This window comes from Perna viridis, chromosome 11 (assembly GCF_037379345.1).
Source record: "Perna viridis isolate PV_CMFRI_1.1 ecotype Kerala chromosome 11, ASM3737934v1, whole genome shotgun sequence".
Lineage (NCBI taxonomy): Eukaryota > Metazoa > Mollusca > Bivalvia > Mytilida > Mytilidae > Perna > Perna viridis.
The window spans coordinates 22409009-22431637 of record NC_142455.1 but is presented as its reverse complement, the minus strand read 5'-3'; the positions used below and the strand labels follow the sequence as shown (position 1 = coordinate 22431637).

The following is a 22629-nucleotide window of genomic DNA, read 5'->3' as shown; positions in this document are numbered from 1 at the left end:
AAATTATTATTACTAAAATGTTGCCCACTTCAACACAAGCGGTAAATTCGTACAGTTTAACTTTAGTATACAGATCAGATAAAAACAATAATGTATTCTTACCATCATCAGATAATAGTAAAAGCAATGAAATTATTTGAATATTTGCCATGAATTATCACCTAGACGGTTTGTATAAAAATGTATGCTATCATCACTGATAGGCGTGTCCTCGATAATTGAGAAGTTAGACAAGTAACAGTGCTTATAACTTAATTATCCTACTTGAATTACATTTTTGGACGGATTTCTATTCATCTTTTATTAGTAGGAAATATTGGTCATCATACCGTGCATGTCTGCTACATAGGATATTTTGAAATATCATTTATTTTAAAATAAATTAGCAATGTAAATGTGTGGATACATGTTAATATGATTAAGTGATTCCGTTGTTAAGAAGCATTTTCAAGACCTTTTGACAAAGAAAATTGATCGCTTCTTTGCACACGATTTACTCATCCTTCATGAAAATGGATTTTAAACACACCTTATGCTTAATCACAGCTCCACCAGGAAAGGTATTAAAAGATCGAAAAAATCAGGCAATAAACGCCTTAACATAAATCACATGAAAGGTGAAGATCGAAAAATTATTATTACTAAAATGTTGCCCACTTCAACACAAGCGGTAAATTCGTACAGTTCAACTTGACGTGAATACTCCTGCATGTCCTCAATTCTTATTTTCGAGGTATCAAAATGATAAGTGTTATATAGAGTTAAAAGTCAATTTTGCTGGTACCTTTTTTTCGCGCTTTTATGTTTTCTTCTAAAAAGCGAATAGTATTACGTTTACAGTAATACATCAATATAACTTCAACTTATGTACTCAAGAATCTATTATGAACAAATATATCATAACAAGGAGTGGTACTTGATAATGATGCACTCAAGTTTTCTGATAGTTACATGTGTCTGTTGTTTGAACTTTGATTGTTTGTTGCTTTGAGTTTTTAGTAGGGAGGAAGGTAATTATAATCTATTAATAAAAGTAAAATAAAGTTTCGTACATAAACTTCATCACGAAAGAGCATTAAAACAAACATGAATTTTTAGCAAGAGAAGGGTCAATATAGTTAATTTTTTTTCTTACTTATAATACCTTCAATTTGTTCTATTATTAAGCGTTATTTGCGGATTATTCGAATGTTTAGAGCTTAAAAAGTAACCAATTTAAATATTTTTTTTATCAAATGTAACAACAACGTATTGAGCAATTCATTACAACATAAGTACAATTATATATCAAACTGTTTTGACATCGAGCTTATTACCCAACCTCGTGTTTGTGAATAATACAGCATGTTCTGTGGATAGGATAATAAGCTGGAGTTACAAACAATATAAACTACATTAATGCACCGATAAAGTTTGTTCGTGTATGTAAGTCAACAGCATACAAAAGACTCTACCCAAACGTTTCAATAGTTACAAATCTATTTCAATTTATATAATCAGTGTTTATGTGTCTTTGGCAATATCAATACACGATCATCATCCATATTGCTTACTCGTACTCCAAACAAAACGGTGATCATTTTATACATGCATAATGTCGAATTGTTGTTACACAAGATATAACTTATTCGATTTCACTTTTGTCTTTGTCTTATTTAACGTATTACGTTTGTACATCTACTTTCGGTGGACGGGAGAATAATGAACACCCTGAAAACAAAACAGATAATATATACTTAATGTAGAATAGTGTTCTATTAAAGCTAATTGAAAAAGACCACTTCCAATACTAATTTATGTGAGTAATTTAAATAGCTCTCTACGTAGAAATCTGCTCTGCATTATACAAATGTGTCCTACTTAACTACTTCAGAATACGTGTGTGATCTTTTTGACACTGCCTTTTTAAGTTTGAATAGCTGTCAGTTATGATGACCTTAACCTCTATATAACTGCCATTCACCACTGTGTTTGGATAGCTTGTACTCTATATACAAGTGATTTACTTGTTTCTGATTGGATAACACTGTTCATTTTATTTAAATATTCATAGACCAAGCCTAATTTTTGTATCAATTACTTAATTGAACTGAATGCTGAAACTTCTTTTTGAAAGATGTTGATGCTCATACATTGTTAAACTGAGATTCTTTCTAACTAAAGTAGTTTTAAGAGCTTAAAGTAATGGTAACATTCATTACACTTTTGCAAAAAGGCAGTATTTTCAGTTTGCAATATAAATGCATGCACCAGTCCTTCTAAGGACCTTCATATTAATCAGTTTTTAAAAAATGTTTAAAAAAATGTTGTAAAGTGCCTGTAAATACTAGTATCATTTTTTAAAATTTTTGTCTTTGGCTTACAGTGGTTGTTTATATAAGATGCCCAAAAATATAAAAGTGAAAATGTACCAGTATAAAAATTGAACAATGATATAAATGGCCTCAGTGAGATGTATTTATTTGACCCTTAGAGGTAAAGCTCATCATAATTGACAGCTGTACAAACTTAAAAGGTAGTATCCAAAAGATCACACAGGTGTTCTGTGGTAGTTAAGTAGGACACATTGGTATAATGTAGGGCAGATTTCGACCTAAAAAGCTATTTTAATGCGAAGATTTGTATTGACATTGGAACTGGTCCTTTTCAACTAGCTGTAAGTAGTTGTTGTCATACAAAATTAGACAGAAGGTGATTCATGCATGTCAAAAACTCACCGATTTCACTTCTATTTCTTATTCAGAATCAGTTACAGATCATATATACAGTCTTAGTTATACGTTTGGGTGTGGCGAGATCTGAAATTAAGTCACTGATAAAGGGGACGATATACATTCTAACCCCAGATATTTATATGACAGTCTTCGTAAGAATCATGCAAATTCTGTAAAATGTGATACGCCCCAAAAAGGCTACAAATTTTTATTTTCGTTATTAAGTTGCTTTATAGATCTATATAATGAAATGTATAATTATTCATTCCAATCTGTCCGCTCTTAAGAGATAATCCACATTGAAAATCCAGCAGTTTCTATTATATTTAACTGTCATTTACACAGTTATCTCCCCTAATTTTGAATTCTACAATATATTCTATATAAGAGCACGGGTTATATAGAAAACCACATGTTTATTTCTGTTTACTTTAACATTTTATGCAAAAAATAAAAAATAAAAAAATGTAGGTTTTTCAACCATGTATCACATTTTGCATGATTCTTAGCTAGAATGCTACTTATAACTTTAAAATGCATTCTTGCTTGTTGATAAGAAATAAAGGTAAAAAGCATTTGTGTAAATGTGAAATGTATTTTTTTATTTTTTTTTTTTTGTTTTGTTTTCTTTGTTGTTGTGAGAAAATCCCCCTTCTACGTGATAATCAAATCAAACTGTACAAGCTATCAAAGCTGACATAAGAACTGACTAGCGCTTATCACATAACTATACATACTTACTGACTAGCGCTTATCACATAACTATACATACTTACTGACTAGCGCTTATCACATAACTATACATACTTACCGTACAGTTTAGCAACAAGTATAACACCAAAAATCATAAAACACACCACGGTAAGTGTAATTCCTAATATTGCGTAGACATATCTAGCTGAAATAAGCACATGTTGAACAACCATAATTAAAAACCAAATGTTACAGCTGCTGCATGTTACAATATATTTGAGAACCTATTCAGCAAATCTCGCGTCCTCGTACAACGGTAAACATTAGTTTTACATGCGTCTCACCTAACAAAAATGTGGTTCACATCATGTTCAGTTAAATCGGATTAATGTCGTGTCATGTTGTCTAACACATTTGTTATCCGATATATGATCCAACATGCAAACAAATGTAAACATGTATTTCCACAGATTTGTGTTATATCCATTGAAGCCGACGTGAAAATAAATGTGGGTTTCGTTTTCCAATTTGACAGATCATACATACACTATCTATACCTATAGTCCTTAGTAATGCTTATCAAAATGAGTTAAATAAAGATTTTAAAGATTTAAAATTTTTGAATTATTTCATCCGTTTGGTTAAAAATCTTATTTGTGGCATTCGATTCCATGGTTACATGGTTATGGAGTCACATAGTCTTTTCGTATCCATTTAAGTCCATTGATTTGTAACTTACGAGGTAGGTTGTACCATCGGTATATATTGTCGAGCTAATTGTGGTTTATAAAAACATATATTTGTAATATTTTGTACTGAAAAAAAAACATCTTTCATTGGTTAATTCTACAAAAATATGCACAATGCTTATTTTGTAATGTGATTCGAATGTTGTCTATCATCAGTGATACGATCATGTGATACTTCTATTATTTTATATGTTAATCATCACCGGCTGCATTGTATTTATTAACGGACAGAAAATGATTTTCAAGTTAATTATTATTATGAATCAGTGCAACACTATCTCTTACCACAAAATTCTAGCAATTAATATTTGCAGAAAAATCATATATTATGACTTTGCATCAGCTTCACCAAACAAACATTATTTTATCGTGCAAATTTATTGTAAGGAAGTTATATTTTTTCTATAAGGTGGGAAATGAAAGCTATGGCGAATTTCCTGACTCTAAGTCGGTAATTATCATTTCACATCTACTTCTAATAGAGAAAGAAATAAAATGAGTCTTTGATGACAGTTTTTCGTTCGATTTCCTCCGCAAAACTATAACCTGATTCACTATGTATCAATCTGCCATCTTGCAGATATAACGCTTTGAAATAGCACTCTCTGCGCAAGAAATTGCTTTTTTGTTAACTTTGACTTTATCGCTGAGAAACGTTTTTAGAAGTCTTTACAAGAAGCATACAACAATATTATATCGTATTATTTATTGGTTGTTTTTGAAACCGTTATTTAAAGGTGAGTATACTTGTTTCAAGTATACTTTTAATCCTACAATGTATTGGTCAAACAGACATTATATGTTATACTGCCTTTAGTTAACCGATCCACCTGCATAGAAAAAGATCCAATCACCAAACTACATAATTAAGTCTCTGCAGAACCAGACAGTTGGAGAACACAGTATGAATTAAACCCCATTTTATACTATTAGAATCGAATAAAAAGAAATTGTTTACATTTTTTTTTAATGCGAGTTGTAATTGCATTGAAATACATTGAAATGAGAAGACTCTCACTTGCTATGAATTTTCATTATACCCCCACTTCAAATGGAATTGAATATATAGTGATACGGGTGTCTGTCCGGTTGTACTGCCTTCCGTTACGCGGTACCCGCCTTCTATCCGTTAATTATCTTAATCCACTGAATGGAATTTAATTTTTCACAGTTTCTATATTGCATATTCACATAGTGCATCTCCTATTTCAAATTTTTATCCACATAAATTTGGAGGTCAAACAGTGTATATTTAGTTACCACAATGGGGAGTAATCTAAGTTTTTGCGCTATTAAAAATAGTGGTTACCTTAAAATTGAAATATTCATAGTGTGCATTTGAAAGGTAAAAAGGCAATGCGACTCTTTTTCTCAATAAGGCCTTAAGATTTATATATACTTACATCTACAACTTCTTCCATCATCTACATTACACTTTTCTACTTTTATACTTGTTCCATTGCATGATAGTCCGTCCTCTGTAGTTCTTTTATTGACACAGGCTCTGTATGACTTCCTTAAACCATCCGCACATGCATTGGAACATTCTTTCCATATGGACCATGGTGTCCAAATTTCATAGTCTCCTAAGTTAAAAAAAAACAGGCAGTTTATGATAAATAAAAATAAAAGGTTCCCAAATTACTTGCTTGTATTGTAGTAATTAATTTTGCCAAGTACATGAAGAGGAGCCAGTCATGTATAAAGAAAGCAGTTTATTTTACTCGTGAAAAAACGCTTAATATGTAATTTACTAAAATAATATTGATGTGAATCTTATGTCGCACGTATTTCCAATAGTAGAAGCATATGATGTTGTTGATACGTTTGTAAACATTGTCATTAACATTATCATAAAACATCTCCAAAACCTCTATTTGTAATGCCAAAAATGTACGATAAGCTCCATATCTGCACCCCTTTTACCGAAAAAAAATAAGTCAAATAACAAAAAGTGATATTTATATTGTATAATGGGTGATAAGATTTTTTAACGTGGTTCTTAATTTTCTACCAATCACCAATTTTCAGTTTTATGGAGCAGCAAATCATAACAGACGTAATGCCAATTTTCTATTATAAAAGTAATCAAAGGAACCAAGATTCTAGCGGATATCAAAAGAATGTAATTCAGGGACAAACACCAGAATGGAAAACAGACACACACAACAAAGACATAAAATAACCAAAATAGTACATAGAAAGTAACAAAAGTAAATGAGCAGTACAGACACCACTAAAATTGGGAGTATGGACAGGTTCACCGGTAGGGTAAGCGTGCTCTGCTTTTCTAAAAACATCCACCGATTTGGTCATTAAAAGTCAAGTCCAGTGTATATGGAAAAGGAAAGAAAACTGTGACACGTTGAACAAATCAGTTTTCATAGTGCAGATGGATACTCCGTAACGATCCACGAGTTCATGATGACGACCATAAAACTTCAGTAGTGATGACTTCAATCTTGCACAACCCTGTTCCAGAAGCCTAATTGTCAGTAAACTAGCGCGATACAAAAAGTCTACGTAGTTACGGCTAGCTTTGATATAACGTATGAGTTGTGATATGATTGAAAACTCCATACGCAGATGTTCGAAGGATGATGCCACAAATGAAAGGAATGTTAACAATACGAAATGAAAATTCATCGCGTTTGCCGTAAAGTTTGGGCAATGGTTTTCCTTTATTATCGATCTCTTAGTGTAGGTCAAGATATAAGGCTGACTTCACAGTTTCTATAGTATTCTTTATCTCAAGTTATTCGGGGTAGATGCGAAGTATAAAATTCCCGAAACTAGGATTGATTAATGATAATACGTCATCTATATAGCGGAAACTGAGATTTAAAGATCTAATTAAATGATGTTCCTTTTCCTTTTGGATCAGATCAGCGATAAAGTCGGCTTCATAACAGTGACGGAATAGGTCGGCAAGTAGAGTAGGACAATTTATTCCAACTGGAATAACGACCGTTGGTTGGAAAACGCGTCCACTACACTGGACAATTACGTTGCTGATCACAAATTCCAGTATTTTTTCGGTATATTTGGATGATGATTTCGAATTGTTTATGACAAAGTATGAGGCATCTCTACGAAGAACCTTATATTTAAAGATAAGTGTACTGTCTTTTTCCGAGTAACAACGATATATATAATGTTTGTGAGTCGGGATTTTAACTGAAAATGGGGAATAGAAGTATGAAGAGTTGAAAATCATAGGTTTTAATGCTATTGTATTCTGATAACAATCTTGAATTAAGGGTTTCCAGAAGATCTTTCGAATTTTTCATGATCCACATTGAATTAATACCACTACGGGAGTAACAAGTGACGTGGTAGGACTGGTGACCCTCTTTGACAGCTGTGAGTATAAAAGTTAAACGTTTTGAAAAAAGTTTGGTGGTACATTTTGCAGATCCAGCTTTGCAGAGTTGTTTGTTGGATTATTGTGGAGTTTATGAATTAAGTAGATAGACGGTAGATCACAATTATCGTCTTTTGTAGATAGACCAAAATAGGATAGCAGAGTTTTATGGTTTTCCACTATCTCTTCGTTTTAGAGTGCAGTAGCAGTATAGGTATTGTTACTGATATTATTTTCTACGCCTGCCTCTGATAATAAATATTGGATATATACGTATTGCAGATTTGTAATTTTCAATGTTCCCGCCAACGTGACCCAGGGACATCTGAACAGATTTTGACTCCTAACAAAGTCGAATTTAGAAATCATTGACAACAGTTTTGGTCAAGTTGGGTAGACACTCAAAAATTCAAATAAGGTTAAAAAAAGCGCACATATTTGCCGAATTAAGTAGAAAATTCAGATATTTGCCAATTTTCAATCATTGAAAGATGATATGCTTTTGAACTTGGAAGAACATGCTAAATTATTCATTTTACATTCTTAACCGGAGAAAAACTTCTCAAAATCAAATTTCTAATTTCCATTTATGCAAGTGGCCAAATATGGGCCTTATCGATCCTTAACCTTTGCTTTGTTTGTAATTAAGGTAAGATCTCTGCTGCAGACGCTGTCGACATGGTATAAACAGAAAAAAAAAACATCATTATGTGATTAGAATTGCAGATGAAGGGTTTAAACATGGAAAATAAACATGCATTCGTCATACGTTTAATCGTTTTCAATAAAATGAAACGTTTATCAGATTTTTATTTGAAGGAACACTTTTGTTTTTTCTTGTGTCCTCTTGTCTGGAGTGTTATTAAATGAAGCATTCTCCGCGATTATCAAACAACTTGGTACATATAATATCGACAACTATCTACTAAGTTCGACGGAATTCTCTCTACGATTGTCTACAATACTGAACAAAATACTTTCGAAGATTGTCTGATGATTTCATGACCAGCTTAAGTCATTTGAAAGTACTATTATAATTCATTCATGAGAAAAGATATCCAAACTATTTTGTTTTGCTTTCATGTTCTCATTAATCTTTATAACAACCGTAGATAACAGAATCTGTCAATCACTTTATACTGTTAAGATAAAAAAAGTACAAGAACACACCCGACAAAAGTCATTGATTAAAAAACCGAAATATCCTTGCATTTGATTCAACTGTGTTTTAAGCTATTAATATATGTATACTTATCATTTATTTATACCAAACACTTACCAGGACAAAATTGAGTATTGCATGTCTCTGCCTCAATGGCATTACCAATACATGGCAAGCCACCATGTGTCGGAAGAGGACTATCACATATTCTTGTCCTGTTCATTGATCCGCCACCACAGCTTACTGAACATTCACTGAAGTTACTCCATTGTCCCCAAGATCCATCAACTAATAAAACATTAAAGACCATTATTCAGGGTGTTGTTATGATGTTATGTGTCATAAATACTAAAATACAATATGTTACTCAATAATTATGTTTCTATATAATATAGGCAGCCATTCGTGAGAATTATATCAAAAAGGGTCCTGATTTAACTGATAGTTGAATTGCCATTTTCAAAACCATTTTCAGAATCTGTAAGGTACATGCCTCCGTTCTCGAACAATTATGTAAGCATCTAAATAATTAATAAACGAGCTCGTCTGTCATGTAGTTAACATTCTATACAAATAATTTCATTTAAGATAAATTGTATTTACATTGTTTTTACTTTAGTAATATATATGATACGTCTTATATGTTGGGCGTCTCCACTTATTCTGCAACATCTTTGTGATGGTATATGTGATATATACTAAATAACAATATCTTACCTAAAGATATGAAATATATAAGATGATATACCTGGGCAATGCTGTGTGTTACAGATTTCTATTTCACTTTCATTACCAGGACATGACAAGCCACCGTGGATTGGAAGAGGACTATCACATAGTCTTGTCCTGTTCATTGATCCGCCTCCACAGCTAACAGAACATTCACTGAAGTTACTCCATTGTCCCCAAGATCCATCAACTGTTTGACAATCATGTGAATGTACATTATAAGTTAATTTATCAAATTATCATATTACGCTTATTCAACTTTCAATACGTTTAGAAAAAGTCTTGTTATATTGGACGACTTTTCACCACCCGTACTTTAGATGTCGAAAAGAAAATAAATCTAAACTTCGCATATGAAAAAAAAGCAAAAACAAACAAAAAAGTACATTTACCACATAAGGAAACAAAATATTTAAAAAAAAATATTCAATCCACGAATCCGACAAATTTGAAATAAATAGAAAACACTTAATGAAAATACAGCTACTATTCCAGTAATGAGAATTCAGCTATTATTCTCAATACACAATTAAACTACTGTTATAAACCTAACAAGTTTAAAAGAAACTATTATGTTGTAATCAAATATAAGAAAAAAACAAACAATACAAATGTATATGATATTGACAGTAAATGATACCTGGACATGGTTGAGTGTTACAAACGTCTTCATCAGTATCATTACCAGGACATGGTAGGCCGTCAGGAGAAGGAGAAGGAGAATCACATCTTCTTGTCCTGTTTAATGTACCTCCTCCACATGAAACTGAACATTCTGTGGAATTCCACGAACTCCAAGACCCGTCAACTTATAAAATAGGTAAAGGTTTTTTTCATATTTAATTTACTGACATTATTGATTTTCCTATAATGCATATAATGTTTAAAAAAACATGATTTCATTAAATTTCTTCGTTGATATTTTGTAGATTGGAAAAGATATAAATTGTCCTTTTTCATGTAATGAAATTTGTTCCTGGATTACATTCTTTTGATTACCACTATAACCATGGTTCCCTTGATTACTCTTTATCATACCTTTACCTATAGCACTAAAGAAGTAATATTAAATAGTTATTAGCAATGCTATTTTAGGTTGTGACGTCATTACTTATGATCAAATTTACACTTATATTTTGTGAAATCGACGCCTAAGCAAGGGTGGTTCATGGTAGAACCATGCTTGTAATTTAAAAAAAAATGGTCTTAATATTCAATTTTTCAAAGTTGAAGGGTAAGTTCTTATTACACTAAAAACTACAGCAAATATTAACGATGGTGCACCTTTGAAAAAAAAATTAAATAGTTAAAATGTTTCTTGTACTTATTAGCCATCTAAGGTTTTTTGTACATAAGGATTAAAAGGTGCGAGAATTCTCTTAACGATGTATAGCTCCACAAGTTCTTAGTTATATTTTGGTAGTTTAGGAGAGCCAATTGATTATCTAATTTATAATTCATTATACATTGTATTTAATTGTCAATTTTCTGACCGGTTTATTGAAATTCATGATCATCAGTGACATCAAAAAGAGTTAATGTCGGAGAGTGAAAATACATGGTTTATGTCCAATGTGAATTATCGAAGTTTATTACACAATGAGCATCCAACAATTCATTGGTGTTAATGTAATAATATAACTTATGTTGATTTCGAAATTTAGCCTATTGGACTCTCACCTGGTAACTGTTTAAATGATAAAATATAACCCCGTTTACTGGTAATATCATCAGAGTGAAAGGAAACTATGATGACATTATCTACAAAACTCCAACTGGGTTGCCAGATATCATTGCCACAAAAGGTCGCTACAACAAAAATGTCTCAATTGTTTTACACTAACTTGAAACAAAATTAAATTATGACCACAAGATTTTTCTATATATAGACAAGCGTACACCACAAATAAGGAAATAAATCTTATATTCAATCAGACGCTATTCTAAAAACAAAAACTTAAGTTTCCAGAAGGAACCATGATAAAGTAAGATTAGGTAGTCAGAAACTATTGTCGTGGCTATGTAGTATTTCTACCAGTTGTGCAAGCATCCAAACCTACTTGATCTTGACTTTCCCCTTGCTTTAGAAATCATACAGATCTACACATGATGAAGAAATTTGTAAAGTTGTATTAAAACTAAAGATCAAAACAAAGCAAATACTATGAAAGTACTTTAATTCGTGGATACCAATTTTCGTGGATTAGGGAAGTTCGTGGATTCTTGAATTCGTGGTTGTGAGAAGTTTTCAGTATACACTTCAATTGAAATCTCTTTGTCGTTTGGAACTAAATTTAGTGGTTTGGCCTATCCAGGAAAACCACGAAAATTGGTACCAGCGAAAAAAAAATACTTGCACAGTACAGATCGCGGTTGTGAACTTCTGCATTGATAAAAAATAATGAAAGATGCAACTAAAAGACACCAAGTAAAATTATATGTAATTGAGGAAATGATGCTCATTTAAAAAAAAAAAAACTAATCAAAGTACCCACACGTCTCCGTTTTAATTGTTTAAAGAGCACTTCGAACATCAATTTATTGTAAATTGATAAATTCCTACCTCCATTTACAGTGATATAATCGTACATGCAAGAACTATGGAATTCCACATCAACAAAGTGAATATCCAACGAAATATTTGCATCGGGATGCCCAGGATAAATACGATACACACAATCTAAATTCCTACGAAGTAAATCATATAACCAATGATATAAGATCTAGTTAATGAAGCTTTAATTCTTAAATTTCAATTCACTTTTGAGTACCGAGATAGCTTGTAGCATTAATTTTTAGAAAAAAATCAGCAAATAAAATAAAACGGGTGATGTTTCCATCATCTTGCAGACCATGACAGGGAACATGCAATTCTTAATTTTATGCTATCATGAAATATGGCTTCGTTTGGATACACAGTATATACGAATAACTTGTAGAGATGTCTTAATTATACTTTGCATATTTCTCAGGGAATTCAGGTGATGTAATGTACTGCACTGAACCATTTGCTTCAAGTGTCTCATTTCCACAACTACCTGTCCCAAATTAGAGTAAAAATGTCGATTTAACAAATAGAGATATACAATTAAAATGTTGAAATTGTACTGTACACGACATAATCTGGGATTTTATTACAAATAAAGATTTTGGCCATTTGTTCTGTGTTAATAGATTTTTATGTGTTTAATTGATTGTGGTTATAATCACGTGCCAGATATTTCATGTGTCTATGACCCGGAATTGTGCCCAATCAAACATAGTGGATCGGATAACCTCGGGATTTCACCAAAATATTCCAAATTATGATACAAGCACCATATTTTGCACAGTTATACCTTATTTTATGCTTGTTGAATTAAAACCGTGAGCCACCTCGATTTTACATTTTTTTAAAGATGGCCGCCAACTGTCAACAAGTCTTCAATTTCCTTAAGAAAGGTCTTTAAGTCAAGTTAAATCCATTATTCAAATGATTTCCTGTATTGTAATGGTACAGATGTATTAAGGATATATAAATATAGTCGCTTGACGTTGTTTTTCGTTTGCGCATGCGCCAATCTTGCCGAAAAAGTTCAAAATTTGCAATCTAATTACAGGATGGCTCAATAAAAATTTCTTTCTACACGCTTTTTTTTGCACACTTGAGTTCACATTGATTTTAAACCACGTACATACACAATATTTGCATTTAAAATAAGACAATACATAGGTGCCTTTTTTACAGCCGAAATATTAAAAAAACGGAAATTTTTGGCTTTATAAGACAACACCGTCGAACCTAGTCGAATCCCATACAATACAGTGCACCCAAGAATTAAAGGTTGTAAAAGGATAATAACTCGGCATATTGAAAGTCTCCGATCGTTTCTACGATTCATAACATTTAATCTGATTTGAAAAGTTTAGGACAGTTAGTCTCAAAAACAGCAATATACATTTCATTGCAGCTTGTTTTAATTGTTTACAAATGTTTTAAGATTTTCATTTTTTGACATGTCGTAAAAGATTATATTGTCAATATCTCCTGAGGAGGAAAGGGTGACTGATTGGACCATTGTCAGATAGATAAGGATGAGGCACTGATGTCCCGTACTGAACCATCAGATAGAATAAAAGTGGGATATACTCTCCTGGCAAAACGTATTATCGAGTTCAAAAGATTGAATGAGATGCCAGTACCATTAAATATAAGGCGGATATATGATGGCCATGGTATCGAAACAACTTTAAATAGTATATAACTCTATAGTATATTGTTCAATAACACAAAATAAGAAAGGACCATGAAACGAAAATCTGTAAGAACTGAAGATGAAGTTGAATTATCTTAATTCATCAGCCATCAGAAAAAGAAACGCAGTCGAGAAAGTGGATGAAGCAAAAAGCTTCTTGTGTTCAAAGGAATCCATCATAACAGTAGTACGAGAGGAAATAGCGATGCAACTAAACTACTGATTTAACCGTTGTGCTTTCGTCATGCAAGATCAAAACCTTTTTGCCAAAATATTGTTGCAGAGGAGTTTAAATGCCACTCTAAATGCTTTACCACCCTATACAATCGCAAAAGGAAGGCTTTAAACGAGAATGATTTTTTCTGATAAGAAAAATGAGGAACACACTGACGAAATGGTATTTGCAGAACCTTTACCCATATAGTAGAATCCCAAAGGGCAAATCCTGGTGGTGTTGTCGTTAAACTTGCTGATCTTTGGTCTTTGTATGAGAAAGGTTGTGCGATTTTCCTCCATCCTCAGAAGATATCAGCGGAATTCGCCTTGAAAACAGATATAAAAGCTTACCAAAAAAACGGGAAGGAGGTAATAACTTGTGCTCGAGAAGGAAGTTGGTCAGGCAATGGTATCTGCTAGCGATTATACCAATACTATGTATCTGAGAAAGGCAGCTGAGATCGCGCGAAAGGATATGAGTCACCACAAGATACGTTTTATTGGCACTTTTTGACGAAGTATCCGTGACAAAACCGTTCCAACGTCTCTTCTTGCACTAGTTTCGATGGTTGAGCATGGCTCTAATGTTGAATCTCAAACTCAAAAGGGAGTTTCTGATTCTGACCAAGTCAGTTCTTAATTATTACTGTAAGACTTTCTGTAAAAGCAGCTAATGAAGGCAGTTGTCAAAAACATTCTGCAGACCGAGAGCCTCCTTTTGTGGTATATCTTATACTATTTTTTGCAAAGGAAGCGTAATTTTATTGATTTATTGTTTCAACATAGTATTTGCATATCGCATGATCGTGTTCTAGAAATGTCTACTTCATTAGTTGATGCTGTGATTCGAACATATTTAGAAGATGGTGTTGTCTGGCCTTCAGTTTTGCAAAAAGGTGTCTTCACGACTTCAGCTATTGATAATATCGATCATAATCTGTCATCTAAAACTGCTTTGACATTGTTCCGTGGAAAAGGGATTTCCGTTTTTCAATACCCTAATGAAATGTCTATTATCGAAAATCTTACTCTCCCTCTTCTCGCATAGAAACCTTCTTGGATCTTACACCAATATTAGACATGCTTTCCTGAAATCAAAACCAACACCAACGATCTGAAACTGCAATTTTTGTAATAAAAGATGAATATGTTCTTTCAAATACTGAAAGCGATGTATCACAAATTTCTCTGTGCAACAATTAAGAAGCAGACTGTCGAATGTTCTTGCATGCGAAGGACGTAACTCTTAATGGTAGAGATAGCATTATGATATTCATCTCCGATGCTATCAATGTTTGTTCAGTTGGATCTTGAGCAACCTTGGATTGTATTCGGATAGTAAGAAGAGTTTCAATGGATTCCTACGCACGACATCGCTAGAACTCTTTGACCAAAGGCAAGAGTCCTACCTTTTTCCTCGCTTATAAAGATTGTGATACAGTGTCTGCCTTTATTGGGATATGGAAAACATCATGTTTGCAAGCCTGGAATGTCTTTCCATCTTCATCAAAGATGTGTTCAGACGATTGAGTCTCTAATAGACAAAATATGTTCGGATTGTGTCAATATTATTGCATCATTCGTCGTAATTATGTATGACCTGCACAAATGACGCTTGATCTTTTTGCACGAAAGCAAAGGCCATGTAATGCTAGCCCACCATTAAAATCTGCATTTTCAGGGCATGTTAAAAGAGCTGTATTGCATTTCGGCCATACTTTGGGTCGGTCCTTGAATTGGATATCTTCGTTGCCTTTAATAGGGGCATCATGCCAAGAACTGTCGAAGTGAAATTGCAGGAAACTATGCTCCAGAAATTGTAAGAGCTACAAATCTGGATTGCAAAGCACAGCATTTTGCAGTTGTAATTGTGATGACACTTGAAAAGTCGTTGTAGTAAGAATTAGAATTTGTTCACCGACTATGCGCATGCGTATTACAAAACAATTAAAAGCATCCTAACAAACGTTTTACCATGATGTGTAACATTTGTACATTACTATAACCATATGAGGTAAAATTACCACCTTTAAAAAATATTGGGAAAAATTGAAAATCCGATAATTTTCGTTTTACATATTTTTGGCATTGCAGAACGACAACTATATCTTATGATACCTAAAATTTTATTTGACATCGACACGCACGCATATATAAAAAGAGGGTTCACAATCTGTATGAGCTCAAATGTGTAAAATATGGCGAATTTTATTGACTCACCCTGTAATAGGTTAACAAACCTAGATTTTAGACTGAAAACACTGACCATGTGACTTTCCACTGATTATAAGCATTTTAAATCCCCATTCTCTCGCTGACTTGTCACTATCGGATTGAAATGTTACATAAAGTTGACCGCTGTATGCTATTTCAGAAGGTATGTTTCTGATTTCACTTCTGGACAAACCTGAGGTACAGTCGTTTTCTACAAGTTGGTTTTCTGCTGAAGTAGTATTTCCTACAACACGTCAATGATATATGAATGATAAAAAAAATATCCAACAAATTTTAAAAATCGGCCAATATCACAATAGATCTACACATGCAACTACATTTTATGTATTGTACTAAAAAAAAGTCTACGTTAACTGGCAAAATGGATGCCATAACAACCTTCGCGGTAGGCTTATTGTATTTCAAATTCTTACAAATACCACAATAGAATCGAACTAGTTCATAAAAACCTACTCATACTGCATGGAAGATATACGCATGGGCAGTCATGATTTTTCGATATGCCTACCGAAAAATACATTCTCAATTGAATATGGAAAACCATTTTTTTCTTAACAAACCATTATAAATATTGATGGCGTCACCAGCACAGTTCAATGTCATATTCATCACCGCATACAAGAGCTTGGCACCATCAACTGTTGAAGTAATAACCCATCGGCAAAATGTATTTCTGTAATTAAAAGAAATATTTATATTTGAATTAAACAACAATAACAGTCTCTTATGTAATGAGTATAATGTAGCATATACAAACCACTATTTATTGAATTATTACAAAAAGCAAAACTACTAATGACATAGATGTTGCATATTTCGGTATGCTTTATATGCTTTTCAAGGAATAATTTCTCATCAGCACCATTGGAACCAAAACCCTTAAGAAGTACAAGATGAAAAATAAAGTACATACAAATAAAAAATTGTAAAATGTACATCGTAGATATGGACCTACATTATTTGATAAATTTCTACTTTATTTTCTTCGAAAACAAAACAAATGCATAAAACAAAACAGTACAAAAGCATCATGCTAAGGCCTATTGCATAATCATTCATCAGACTGGTAATAAAAGACGTCTGTTGGTTCTTGGATAAATCAAAATGGTAGGTACACAAGGCACTATTTTAGCACACTGAAAATAGTAGGCACACAATGCACTCCTGTAGCACAATATGAATAGGATATGCAAGTCTCGTCACGTATCTGCGTGGTTTCATGAGGATGGGTCCTCGTCTACCATTCAAATGCATGGAGATTCGTCACTAACATATAATTGGGTTCAATATTAAAAGCAAAATATCTTTTTGTGTACTGACAATAAATTACAAATATATTGTTCTACAGAAATGTTAAGAACAGCATAAAAAAGAAGATTTCGCATTGTGATGCAGAGTTTCGATTTCGGGAAAGTAAACAATAAAATGCAGATCGGACTTCGGATAACAAAACGTTCTATATCAGAAATTCCGGAAATTAAAACTCGAACAAGACTTACAAACTCTATAGTACGCACACAAGGCACTCCGGTAGCACACTCTAAATAGAAGGTACACAAAGCAATGAGGTAGCACACTATAAATAGTAAGATTAACGGTAGGATTTAAAGACATATACTACTTTTTTGATTTACCAATAATATCTTTGTGATATTTTGTCTTTATACTGAACAAAAAAATATATTTTTTTCAATTTATGTAACAAACATTTAGGGTCACCGATCTATTTAAAGAGTTTTTTATCACCTTGTTTTAATTTACAGATAGTTTAGCCTGTATTTTATTTCTGGATTCAGGTAGCTCTGAGTGCGGCATGACATATGTAACATATTATTTACTTACAATGAATTAAGTGACATAGAAAAAACTAACATTTATTTTGTTAGCGTCTCAAATTTAACACAATCCATCTTTGTAATTAAAAAATTACCAATAATAACTCAGTTAAATTTATGTTGTTTCCTTATAACAAAAGAAAAAAAAACTAGTGTATATAAACGTACATGGTTTCAAATATTTATTTTTTGTTGTAGTGTTTGCTTCCCAGCAGATCTGTATTTAAGAAAACATTTGCTCATGTTTAGAATAAATAAAATAATTACGGGGTACCTAAGCAAAACAAAGCAATTAGAATTTAACAAATTTATTCCTATCCGACAGTCAAAAACTTACTCTGTCCAATGTCTAATGTTAACAGTAGTATTGTATCCAAAAAGGAAAATATTGACGTGGATGTAAGTATTTTGATTCACACTGAGTGTAAGCCAATTTAACAGCACAGTTTTCATATTGATCAATTGTGAAAGTAAAAATCACCGTCCTGAAAATATCTGAACCGGTTTATATTGGATGTTCGATTTCGTTTTTTATGCTCTTCTAGTTTATTATTTTCTTTTTTGAAAGACTGTAACTTCGACTTAGTTCGTGGACAAAAAATCCCTGGAATCTCATCGACGTCATAGACGCATTACGAATTAATAACGTTCAAAAAATACATAGAAACAGTAGTAGCTAGGATATCTTTTAAAACAAAGTACTTCTAAGAGATAGAAGCAGACTTAAAACAAAGGTTGCGTGAAAATCACTGTCTGTAACATTTTTCTGTTGATAAATTCTGATATTGACATATGCCATAAAACAACTGTACAACATACTCACGGTGGATATCCATTGGTATTATAATCAGGTGATGTAATCTCCATTGTTTCGTATCCTACAGTTAAGACCAGTGGTTCGCCAGTACATTGGGCACGAACTGTAAAGTAAAACTATTGTTATAATTATTTATATATACATATAAAAGAATCATGCATATAATACGCGATAATGTTTTTTGAATATGATTCCGCGTTACGAGAAGTGTCCAAAGCAATTTTGTTTTCTGTGGGTCACGTTGGCCGGGCATTAAAAATAGATGAAGTTTTTGCCGAAAATCGCATTTTTCCCTCTTTTCCCGTTTCTATGGTGTTTTGACGTCTTAAAAGATGAACTTAAGTGAAACTAAGATTAAAATACTACGCATATGATAAAATAGAGATGTTTGGCCATCTTTTTCTTCTTTTAATTGATACTTTCGTTATTAATTATTTTTTTCTGAAATAGGGGCCAAAAACGTGCCTTAGCGTACAAAGTCCTTTCAGTACGTTACAATGCTATAAATATAAGTTTTTCATGTCCTTGTTTCGTGTATTGATATACTTTTTACCTGAAAACAAACCACGATTAAAAGTTTTAATTTGTATAATTACATAACCTTAGTTTTATAATACCTAATAAAGTGCATTGTTACTTACTGATGTAAAGATAAGATCACATACAATACAATATTGAAATAGGAAGCAGTAGATAAATGAAGCAAATTATGTTTAATTTACTGACTGTCAACAGTTATTCAACAGTAATTTCACAGTTTCGAAATATACGCGTTAATTACATCCCCCAAATAAGCTTAAAGAATACTGCGATGAACTGCTTTCAACTTCTTGTATTACACTTTTGCCAGTAAACGACCTTAAGCTGACATTTGTCATCACGATGGGGTAGGCAGTCGTCTCTTAGACATATTCACAATATCCATCTCGTTATACTATTTACATTTTGAAGTTATAAGGTGAAATTTAAATGATAGGTCATGTAACTACAACTTATTCTTTTTTTTTTTTTTTGTAAATTGTTCTTTGTGCTGATGTGACCGATTATGACAATAGCATGCAAATGCTTTTTAATCACTACTGGTATATTCACATCACACTGGAAGCTGGAGATTTAGAGCGCTGTAAAACCTAGATTTTACCAACAATTTCGTTTGAAATGTCTACCAAGTCAAGGCCATAATGTTGGACTTGACTTGGTTATGAATCGGATTATAGTGTTCCGTAATTTTGTTGTTACCCATATTTATTTACGGCATTGGTGCATGCAATTACCTATGTAATGGATATAGATATAATTTTATCAATATATTATAAATTAAGTAGAAATATAATGTGTAATATTATGATTGTAAACGTTGTTATTTATCTTCTATATTGTTATGACACATTCTTTTATCCAACTTTACTCGATGGGTATTTTTTGTTATTGCCTATATTGCAATATACCAGAAATAATTTCCCGAAAGTAGGAGGTTTGTCTTATAACAGTCTCCGGGACAAGTTTGCAATTCCTATGAGTGCAAAAATGGTCTCCACTATTTAAATAGAGGCGAAAATGTTTTGGTCAGAAATGAAATGATGCATTAACATGCTACTAAAACATTGACATAAGTTAAATTCTTACCATGCTTACCATTTCAGCACAGTAAGCATTTTAAGCCAGATTTCCTCATAGGAAATCATATTTCCATATGGAAATTCTTATTTCCTTTGAGGAAAATATATCATATTGAAATTGCTTAGAGGAAATTTTATCACTTAAAATTTCCTCAAAGAAAAATAGGGAAAAACTTTTTCCTTAAGGCAACTTCTCATGTCAAAATTTCCTCAAAGGAAATTTCATATCATTAAGTTTCCTTTGCGGACTTTGTTTTATACTTAGAATTTCCTTAAAGGAAAAAAATAGGTCTTCAGAAATACACAAAACAAATTCGCTTTTGCAAAAATTCTATCAGAGGAAAATTCAAACGAAATTTTAGAGTAACAAGCTTCAAGTTTTATTTTCAGAAAATGTTTAATTTTTTTACTTTACGTATATCAATACTTTATATTTTTATGAGCTGAGCAGCAAACTTGAGAGTATTTTTTGAAGTATCTATACAGTAAAACTCAAAGTATACTTTTTGATTTAAAATTATTATTTGTACTGGTTACATCAAAACATGGATTCATTTTGATTCTATCATAAGTGATCTGTCTATAAATGGATTATAGTTATAAACTATATATTCTAATAAGCATTCAAACAAATGTTTTGCTGGGTTTGATGGTTAGCAGTTTACTGGCTTAGCTTGATCATCCTAGCTGGTGCGTCCTCTGAGAATGTTTAGGACAGTGCTGTAACAGTGGATGAGGGGAGATCAACCAGGTGACGGAATTAGCTCAGCCTTGGAAACACTGTATTTCAGGTAATTGGTTTGATCAATATCTGATGCTGGTTTGTGTCGGATGTTATAACACAGTCACACTGGAGGACTGTCTCGCCCGTCTTCAACAGATTCCAGTAAAGTAACGAAGTAGTGGTTTTAAATTATTTATTTGGATGAGTGTCAGTTTAAGACTTTCTTGGAAAGTCCTAAAACAATTGAGTTTAAAATATAAATATCATAAAAGTGTATAATACTGAATTTGATGCAGAGCAACATAACACAAATGCTGAAATATTCCACATTAATACCTGTCATTTTTAAATAATTCTTTAAAAATCAAAGGTGTAAAAGTGATACATTCAGAATATATATTTACATAAGACGACTACCAGGTATTTGTACATAAGACAGATACACCAAAGTTTTGAGTGTGCAAATAACATAAACTTCTGCATGTAATCTAGTACATGGTCTTGTTTACGCTTAGTCTACCATTACTTACAACATTTGAAATAAGCAAATTTTATTATAATATAATGTGTTAAGCGAATTCACAAGACGTCAAGAGGCATATGGATACGGTTTTGTAAAATACATACTATGCATGGATACCGTGATAGAAGTAACGACCCGGTCACATCATCCTGATTCTAAATTATTCTCCGTACGTGCATGAAAGTGAATATTTAGAAAAGTCACTCAGTCCGTGGTTAGGTACATCTGAGATATAATACACAGAAATCTTTTGTATATTTACGTCTCTGTTTAATAACATAGAACTTTTTCTAATAAATTGGGTCAAATATGTTTAACATTTGCTTCTTTTCACCATCCTCCCAAGTCAGGGTTTTGAGTCCACCCTCGCTCCCTCAAACCCCTGACATCACTCATTCATATTTAGCGGGTATCGTTCAGCGCCATCTAATGAGTAACCTAAATTTAACCTGGATCCAAAATCCAATCAAATCACTCGTAATAGAAACTCTTCGATATAACTTACAAAATGGCTACATACACATAACGTTATTTGTTTCGCTAAAGACTCTAATCAGAATCTACAGTTATCATTTTTTGGTCATATTGAATCATTTGTGACATCTTACAACTATCAGTTACTCGTATCATTGTTTACCTTTCTACAGACATTTTATGTCAAATCAATTTCTTCTGTTTACACTTTCTTATTGTATAGATACGCTAGTTACTGTTGCTGAGAATTATTTTTAAATTGTGATGCAGAAAGAAGAGATAAGCTGACTTTTTAAGGTATATTTTTATTATTACATTGTCTATTCTTCTTTCAGTATAGATGATGAACCTCCTGGTAGGATGCTTACCTTGATTGTGGATGATGTTTGGTTTCACCCCAAGCTGAGTCAAAAAGAGAATTTGAATCTGTAGAAAATGTTACTTTTCTCAGCATGTATTGGTCAAAGAGAAACAACTGCTTGGGTAGGCGCTTGAATAATGAAACACCTTACTGCAGGTTGTTGTTTTGGAGACTGAGCA

General features: G+C 32.4%; 1 protein-coding gene across 3 annotated transcripts in view; it reads right to left on the bottom strand.

The window, feature by feature from the left end:
- Positions 1-863: 863 nt before the first annotated feature.
- Positions 864-22629, bottom strand: part of LOC148603373 (mucin-like protein) — a 30285-nt gene continuing 8519 nt past the window's right edge. The window contains exons 2-13 of one of the 3 annotated variants that reach the window (XM_088551871.1): positions 18756-18852; positions 16658-16770; positions 16129-16320; positions 12368-12449; positions 11975-12099; positions 11092-11220; positions 10052-10219; positions 9431-9601; positions 8800-8970; positions 5560-5742; positions 3526-3612; positions 864-1710 (exon numbers count right to left, since the gene is read on the bottom strand). In XM_088551871.1, the coding sequence (XP_088407997.1) occupies positions 1664-1710; positions 3526-3612; positions 5560-5742; positions 8800-8970; positions 9431-9601; positions 10052-10219; positions 11092-11220; positions 11975-12099; positions 12368-12449; positions 16129-16320; positions 16658-16770; positions 18756-18852 (1565 nt within the window). In that variant the 3' untranslated portion in view covers positions 864-1663. The other 2 variants (XM_088551873.1, XM_088551872.1) reach the window with 2 other exon arrangements.